At 36.0% G+C, this 9,250-nt stretch overlaps 1 protein-coding gene across 1 annotated transcript; it reads right to left on the reverse strand.

The window, feature by feature from the left end:
• Positions 1–1,781: 1,781 nt before the first annotated feature.
• Positions 1,782–3,671, reverse strand: LOC110937052 (heavy metal-associated isoprenylated plant protein 41). Its single transcript, XM_022179461.2, has 3 exons — positions 3,413–3,671; positions 3,134–3,332; positions 1,782–2,591 (listed from the first exon to the last, which is right to left on the reverse strand). The coding sequence occupies exons 1-3, from the start codon at positions 3,555–3,557 to the stop codon at positions 2,012–2,014; spliced, it is 924 nt and encodes a 307-aa protein (XP_022035153.1). The 5' UTR covers positions 3,558–3,671; the 3' UTR covers positions 1,782–2,011.
• Positions 3,672–9,250: the final 5,579 nt, after the last annotated feature.

Here is a 9,250-nt window from a genome sequence, read left to right on the forward strand (position 1 = left end):
ATGATATAAATTTGTAAATTATTTAATTTTATATTCTCTTCGTAAATTTATATAAGTGAATTCTTTACCGTAGATGATGCAACAGTTGGTCATGTGTAAAAATTAATTCTCTTATAAACAAACCAACTTTACATAAAAATTGTCCTATACTTTTATTTATCGTCATGGCAAAACATTGGGCGAGAGGAATCTATCTCTTTTCAATATAAATGAAATATTTCTATTTGGCGGTATTAAACGAAATCTAGGGATAAATGTTCAAGTGTTATTATTACTTCCGGAGGATAATATGAGTGCCTCAATAACCTAGTCACCTAGTGATAGGACCTGTAGTCGAGTTCGTTATATAAACTATTCTTTCAATGAATTTTTCTTAATAACGTCACTGGAACATTGACCTTTGTTAATTATCAATGGTATGGCAAGCCTAAAAATATAACTCCATTTAGGACATCTAGTGAGTATAGACTTGTATCAAAATTAGTATGAAGATATTATATCCTTAAACGCGTTTGTTACATAGGTTTAATAACATTAAAAGTGTTTTCAAAGCATGGAAGTAAACCGGTTTTCAAATATCAGATTAACCTATTATTTACCTTTTTTATTATTATAATATAAAATAATAATTTATTGTAAAGAAATCTTTTTTAAAGAATAAGAAGGTGTTGTCACATTGACATTATATGAAATTGTTTATTATAAGTAGAATTTTTACTAATAACTAACTATATATTTTAGATAAGTCAAAATTAAATAATTAATATATAAGTAAACAATAAAATATTTATTAGTATTAAGTTGTTAAGGAATTTTTTATTGTTTTGTATTAATTAATTAAATAATTAATAATAATAATAATAAATGTGAATTGAAGGAGAAAATGACATATGGCTTTAAGTAGGCTTTTGTTTAGTATGAGAATGCCATGTGACATTATCTGTAACTTTTTATTAGTATTTGATTTTACATTTTGAATCAAACCATTACAGTTTCCAACCTTTTCATTTCATCTACTTGTATTACATTTAAACCGGGCTTCTTTTCAGTAAACGGTTTAAACTTTTAGAACCATTACATTGTATAGATGGAACTCGTGTCTGAGAAGACCAAGTTATGATTAGAACTCAGTAAAGATTGTCATTTATGTTGTAAACTAAAAATGGTAACTTTGTATTAATCAATATGTATATGTATTATTTCGTCGGAGTCATTCAGCATTAATATTTACTTTGGGGGTATCTCCGCAGTAGCAATAATTTTGCTTGGAGTTGGTTATCAGAGGATTTTGATACTTCTCCTTGTTGGTTCAACGACTGTTTGTGTACATCCAAAGGCATGTATTGCGTTTCAGCAATCTTATAACTTGCTTTCCAGTTGCTCCCCTTCCCAATTTAATCCTTACTAGTCTCATGCGTTATTTAGAAATGATCGATGACAAACATTATTCTATAGTGTATAAGATACGTGTTATCCAGTTCAAACATAGTCGATGGACCTTTATAAAAGTCATGATTATTTGTTTGTCGTCTTAAGCAAATAATTTGCCTAAGTGTTCTATACGCTGACTCCTTAAAAGGTCATCGATTACAGACTTGTGTATAATAAAAGCACAATGTATGGAGGCAAATCATTACCCATGTGTTTACCACTGGCCATTTGTTGGTCAGTGGTTAGCCATGCATAATGCTTTAGTTAACAGGCTCTAAGTGAGCTTGTTAAGACTAAATGTCTACTGGAGATACACTATACAAAGACATAACAGTTTTATGGAAGTCGAAGATCAGAAGGATAGATTTTGTAGACCTGATCGCGGGTAAAACATGAAAGTTACAAGCAATCTTGGTTAGAAAGTTTTAGCATACACTTCATAGGTGGTTGGTTATAAGCAATGCAGATCTTTGAAAGTAACAATCTCTTTTCATACCTATAGTTAGAGATTACAAAAGCCAAGAGTCAGCCACATTTATGCATGCTCTTTTCTTTCTAGCCCATAAAACTGTGGTGGTGTCTATAACCCATTACGGCGATCAACTTCCAGCAAAAGTTTTTGCAAATACGCTATCCTTTCTTTACTCTTTTCGTGAAGCTCTTTCACGTGGTTGATGTACTCATTCAAGGGATTTGCAGGATTCACCATCTTGCATCTTTCGAACCCGATTTCCAGTGTATCCCGAACAGAATGGCAAAGATAGTCATCATGTTTCCCAAAAGTCAAAAGTGCTTGATCAAGATACTCCTTGAAAATCCAATGGCATTCTTTGTTGTTCATACAGGGAGGACGAGTATGACGTGGGATGTCTGATATGTTGGATGTTGAAGATGCAACGAATTTGAAAGTACTGCACTTTCCTAAAGGAAACGGGTCGTCGGATCTACACCCGTCTCCTCTTTTATTGTGGTAACCCGGGTAGTCTTCAATCTTGAAGTCGACACATTCAAGCAGCGATAAGAAGCTTCTAGAAGCGAGTTCTTTGATGTTCCAACTTTCGAACGGGGGAGTAGTTTTGTGGGATACATGAACTTCACCTCCCGGCCTCAGCATACGACTTGCATTTTCAAAGAAACCGAGAACCAGATACCTGTGCTTGCTACAAGGAAGAAATTGCTAAACCAAATTAGGGATGCCAATGGATTCCACTTATAAAACAATGTTCACTTGGGTATACCCATTTATGAATGATGCTTTGATAAATAACTAAAGTGGCACAAATTATTAACTAACTAGTTAATGCGGTAAAATATCGGATATCGGTCAAGGACCGATATTTGAGATATCGGTTATCGCGGTGGGATATCGCTAATTTTAATATCATGCTAAATTCAATTGTAACAGGTAACACTGACTAAGACTTAAACACTAACATTTAACAGTAACAACTAACAATTAAGACACTAATAGCAGCAATAAGAAGAAAAATGAATGGTAGAAATAAGAAGAATGGTACTGATAATCGGGAAAATCGGTGATTTATTGATCAAATATCGGTCCTATATTGGTTAAATATCGGACAATATCGCTGATATTATCGGTACCGATATTCTGAGCAATATTTTGTATCGCTATCTCGGCAGAGGACCAATAACCGATATATCGGTTGATATATCGGGATATTAACTACATATTACTCACTCGATGACTAGTTGATCATCTTCCTTTCCAAAAAAACCAGCGTGCGGAAAATTGTAGATAATCCGGTGGAACTTCCGCCAATGAAGATCAGGATGAAGCTTCATTGTCATTGCATCCACTCCAAATAACAACTGAGCTCCAGCTTTATGCAACATGTCCAGGTTTGTTCTTGCTCTCGCGTATTTCTTGATCACAAGTTCTAATAAAATCAAACTTAGGTAAGCAAAGCAACAAATAACAACACCAAAACAAAGGATGAGGATGATGAGGTTGGGTTACCATAAGAATCGAGCGATGTGGCTACGATGTTAGAAGCAGAGCCAAAAACCCTAGCCAGACTAAGAGAAAACGAGAAATCTCCTTCTCCTACCAGTAGTATTTCATGATCCGAACAGTAATGTTTCGCCCACTTTGCTTCATCCATTCCGATAATCTGTCCTTACGTTTCCGCCATTCTCGACTGACTCATAACAAGATAGAGAGAGAATGACTGGGGGAAGGAGCACAAGGGGTGTGTGTGTGATGGTAATTAAAAACGACACAAGTCACGGTGGAATTACCCTACTGCCACTAGAATTTCTAAGCCTCAACAACCAAACGATGTCGTCTTAACAAAGGGTAATACCGGAAATAAACATTTTTTCATATAGCACATGATGTTCCTATAGCCGTAGGCAATTTTAATTTCGCTTACACCCCTTCAACTTTGAGAAACTACCATAACATAAGGCTATCGGATGCGGTTCTCTAAGTTAGGGATGAGCAAATACCGATACTGTTCCGATCCTGACCAATACCAATCCTGAATTTTGTGTAAACTTGGTACTGATACCGGTACCGAAATACATCGGTTCGGGACGGTATCGGTACGGTATCGGTATGTTAAGGGTAAAAGTCGGTATTTTATCGATACCGTACCGATACCGAAAAATCACAAAAGTCGATACCGTTTCCGGTACCGAAAACGGATCGGAATCGAGATTTCGGGATCGGGATCGGGATGGGATCGGGATCGGGACAGTATTTTATACCCTTTGCTCATCCCTACTCTAAGTCCACCACATCACCCTCTTTTCCACCTTACCATCCTTCCCCAAGTTGTGATGTGGTTCCCCCTTCCATTTTTTATTCCTTTTTTTAATACTTAAATGCAAAAAAAAATATATATACAAAAACTTCTCATTAAAATTAAAAAAAAAGGTACATAAACTAGAATAAAAATGACATACTTTTTTTTAAAGTCATAATTTTTACTAAAAAAGACATAATTTAAAAAACAAATTTGAGGGAGCTTTTTTAAAAATAAAACATTAATATGTATAATTAAAATAAATTTGAAAGGTCTTTTTAAAATTTAAACTAGATTCTAAGGTGTATAATTCAACATTAAAACAAACTTGAGGAGGTTTGCAACTAAAAAACAAACTTGAAGTTGTATTTAAAACTTAAACCGTTCTTCCTCCCCTTGTTCCTAAACCAGCTCCCCTTCATAAACCTGCAAAATAGAGAGTGACAAAAATAGAGAAATAAACAAAAAAAAAAATCAATAAACAAACTCTAAAATACACACAAAATAACACAAATCATCATCAGGGAGAACGGGGAATATCTCCCATAGGCACTGAAGTATGGACGCGAGGGGGGGTGGTGGTGTTCCCCATTGGGAACCCCCTCCACGGTTGCATCCCAAAGCTTGTTTCCGAATCATACCCCATAGTCTAACACAGGCAATTATAAATATAATTATAAATTATAAAATCTATTAATAATATCTGACAATTGCACTTTTCAACATTACAATTTTGATCATTTTCGTATTCAATAGAATGTTATATTTTATTTACGAAATACGTAATCGAATGATCGAGCGAAACGATATTCACAACATTTCCGGAACAAAAATCCGAGTTACACATGCCTTAACACCTTTATATAACCTAAATATTAGGTTAAAGGGGCTAAAAATGCAAAAAATACGATAATACAAGTCCAGGGGCAAATACTGTAACCCTTGTGGAAATTTCCAAACTTTCAAAAACTTTTTCTTTTGGAAGTGATTCGTTAATCGATACTTAATGTAATCAGTTTAACGTAATGGGACAAGAACATAAGTTACACATACCCCAAATATCCTTTACATAACTTAAATATAAGTTTTGAGGGGTTAGAAATAATAAAAACACATTTATACAAGTCCAAGGGCCATTTTTGACAAACTTCAAAAGTATGACCCCAGCACCTGCTTACTGTCACACCCTGATTTCCACACGTTTCACCGGTGGGTCCGGTGGGGGATTACCGTGACGTAGTTGGCAACAATACAGTCAAACAACACAATATATAAATGCACAGCGGAAGCAAAAAATAGATATATTTCAACTGAATGTTATTGTAATATCATGTATCACAAATAGTTGAAAATAATCCACAGGGGATCAAAAATAAATAGGAAATGATGTTCAACAGTTGACATCCAAGCTTGCGAGACTTATTGCGGACGCTAGGAGAAAGCCAGCATAGTTCGTTTAGTACCTGCACTTAACCTTTTTGGGAAAATACGTCAGTTTACACTGGTAAATACATTCAACCGACATTTTTGTAAAAGGTTTAATAAAATTGATTTGAATGCACGTGGCATAAACTTTTATAACTTGGGATAATTATTTTAATATAATACTTGTAAACGAATTACATGTTTCCTTGCGTTCAGTAGCCTGTTCCGTAGACCGGGTTAAAGACCAATAGACACACCACAGGTATAATACCCACAAGGTAAATCCTTAAGTGAGATACCATTTTTCATATGCAGCTGTCAGGTGTACGCCTACACCCCGTGCTTAGGTCGTGGCCATCTCGTAAGATGATGCCAGGGATATCCGGGACATGGTCATTAACCCCCCAAAGGCTTTAAGCAACAAATCAAATTTTTAACGGGTCATCTTGATAATACTTAACCACTAATCGATTAAGATCAAATGCCCGACCAAGCGGTATTTTATATACCGTACCCCAAGCCCGTATAGGGAAATAAGTTAAAAGTATTTACCTTTGCAAGTATAATTCACAAACAGCAAGTGCAAGTAGCTTTTACCGGGTCTCCTATTCTGGAACGAAGGTTTAATAATAACCTATTAGAATCCTAACGGGTCTTTGATTAAGCTCAAATTTAGACCGGTTAGTTTTAACGAAAGATGTGGTTCGAACGCACGGTTAAGCGAAGACCGGAATAGAATGTGATTTAGATCCGACAAGTTTGAAGACTTGTTTAATATGGGTAATCCAATCACATTCTGGATTTTGAGATAAAAACGACAAGGTTTGACCCGTTTCGGCTAATTTATGTAAACTAGTTACATAAACTGTACCGAACGCGTAAAAGGCGTAACGGGTAACCGTAAGAGTCTTACACAAGTTTCCTAAGTCAATATGCTCTAAAGAGGTTGTGATATCAGTAGGATACCTTCCATTATGTCCATAACGAGTTTAATCCCCATATATGCCCCGTAGGGGTATTTTGGTCATTTTAATGATTATAAAAGCGATTTCCGGGTTATACAGGAAATCTGAGTTTTCTGATCAGGTTATAAAGTTCAAAATACTTTATTTATTATATGAAATCAGTAGCAATTGGATTCGGGTCAAAATACCATGTAGAACTCATTTTATGCCCGAAAAGGGTATATTTGGTATTTACCGAATCAAGGTCATAACCGTAGGTTATGAGCAGGTTAAAAATAATTAAAAATCTTTAAAAATTTCAAAATATTATTTTACATCAGTGTGTAAAAGGTTTGGTGTCGAAATTCGGGTTTAGATAGGCTTTATGCTAAATGCGCCGTTTAATTACAAAAGTTTTCTTTAATTGCGCTATTTAGCATAACTCCTATTCTAGACCTCGGATTGACATGGAATTTTAGGGACATGTTTAGAAATCAGTAACTAAGGTTATTGTCCTTTCACATGTCCAAAATTCTCGTTTTAAGGTCATAAGGGCATTATGGTCAACTTTTAAGCATATAACGGAAATGTGCAAACGACTCGGACAAACAACGGACCAGCCACAGAGGGTTATACCATCATGTAACCTGGTCCTAAGAGAGTCCTAAGGCATATCTAAATCATACTACTTCGGGTCAGAACTAAAGTCAAAGCAAAAGTCAAAGTTTTGCGACTTTCAGTTCCGAACCGGGTCAAAACAGTAAATGGTCGGATCAAACAAGCTTAGACCAGTTCTTATACTTATTATCAAGTTGTATGAGTGATAAAATAGGTTACAAGCCTTCTACGTTGTTAATTATGCGTTAAATCGAAAATTAGCATTCTGTTGACTTTTTCTAAGCAACTTTGACCCGACATTTGAACTAGTTAGAGTGGGAATCAAAGGGTGCCCTTTTAAGGGTTTAATTCCCACATAATTACCAACATATAACTACCTTTGATTCGGCTAATCACTGGACCATTTGTGATTAATCGTTAAGTCAACCGTTAATTGCGACGATTTGACTTTTAAGCTATAAATAAGCAAAAACTCAACTAAGAAGGGTTAAGCACACTTACAGAAGTCTAGTACACGAACAGAGGTGCTTAGAGAGGATTCTTGAGCTCCAGAAATGATCAAGAATGCAGAATAAAGGTGTGGATACAATGGTTGTACATGAGGGCCTTTTATAGTGATCTTGGATGCTTAGGATCATTACAACTAAGTCTACACTGGATCCCAGATCACCAACAAGTGTCCGTGAGTCCTAGGGGTCGTTTAGGGGGCGCCCATGCTATTAATAATGGCTCTAAGTCGGTTAAAACACCAAACAGTGCTGCTGCCAACTTTTTCTGTATCTGGGAGGCTGACGCGGCCCGCGTAAGGTTCTTCTAACCTTTACGCGGCCCGTCTGAATCTTTCTGACAGAACCCATATCTTTCTACTGTCCACGCGGCCCGCATAAACTCTTGACAAACTTTACGTGGCCCGCCTGAGACCTACTGTAAGATTTTTCAAATCTTTTACAATTATTGCAGTTGGCTCTTGGTTTTACGGAGGGGTAATTTTGCATTTTGGGCCTTTCTTATTTACGTATAAGGGCCTCGTAACTTTTACCCGCCTTGTTAAGTCCTCGGTTACTTTGTTACTACCCCAAAAGTCATAACTTTCAATGTTGACGCTTTTAACCCCTCACATACGAATTTGATCATAACTTTCTCATTTTATAACGGAACTTTATGAAATTTACATCGTGCATTCTAGTGAGCATATTTTACCGTTACAAAGCCTTGGGTTTGTTAAACGGTCACTCAGAGGTATAACTTAAACATGTTGACACATTTAACCCCTGTAGTTTGTAATCTCTCACTTTCTTCCACATTTCGTTCCGTATGATCCATGATTTATTCGTTCGAAGGTACGAGCATCATGCAGGGTTATTGTAAAGTATATTTATCCCTTGTTGACATTTTGAATCCTTGAATTCACATATTTCTATGTTTGTCAACTTTTAGTCCCTCTGTAGTATTTATTATCACGTGCAAACTTATGACATGTGTCAATACATTATAGGACGCAAATTTTCGAGGTGTTACACTTACAGACTGTAAGCAGTGAGGACCATACGGTCCGTAAACATGTGCCAGTAACAGATTCCATGTTTAACCATTTCTTGACACCTAGCTCGAATTTGCCATCTTCCTTCTAGTTGAGACACCTCACTAAACACTTGTTATGATCTTACAACACACCCTAACACTTAGCATGATCTCATTTCTCCTCCTCAAGTGTAAATAGCCATCAAGTTCAACCTCATTTCCTTGATCATTTCTAATTCTTTCTCTCTATCATTCATTCCTGGAGTTTACTTCTTCTTAGAGGCCTCCTACTGAGTTCCAAGTCTTTCTAGAACACAAGGAAGTGTTCTTCCTTAGTCTATTTATTTGTTTTGGCTATTTACGAGCCAAAAGTCAAACAATTTGACTTTCTCTTTGACTTTCGGTTCTGACCATTTTGGTCAAGTCAAAGTTCAAACTGAACTTTGTAACGTGATCGTAATCACTAAGGTAATAATCCCTTGCGATTGCACCTTCTGATTACCACGTTTTTTAGGCGAAATGACAAGTCAAAGTATTAAG

Source organism: Helianthus annuus, chromosome 6, assembly GCF_002127325.2.
Source record: "Helianthus annuus cultivar XRQ/B chromosome 6, HanXRQr2.0-SUNRISE, whole genome shotgun sequence".
NCBI classification, from domain to species: domain Eukaryota; kingdom Viridiplantae; phylum Streptophyta; class Magnoliopsida; order Asterales; family Asteraceae; genus Helianthus; species Helianthus annuus.

Coding starts and splice junctions, on each gene's coding strand:
- LOC110937052 (XM_022179461.2), bottom strand. CDS start 3,557: ATGGATGAAGCAAAGTGGGCGAAACATTACTGTTCGGATCATGAAATA. Junction 3,333..3,412: donor CACATCGCTCGATTCTTATG/GTAACCCAACCT, acceptor TGATTTTATTAG/AACTTGTGATCAAGAAATAC. Junction 2,592..3,133: donor GATGATCAACTAGTCATCGA/GTGAGTAATATG, acceptor TCTTCCTTGTAG/CAAGCACAGGTATCTGGTTC.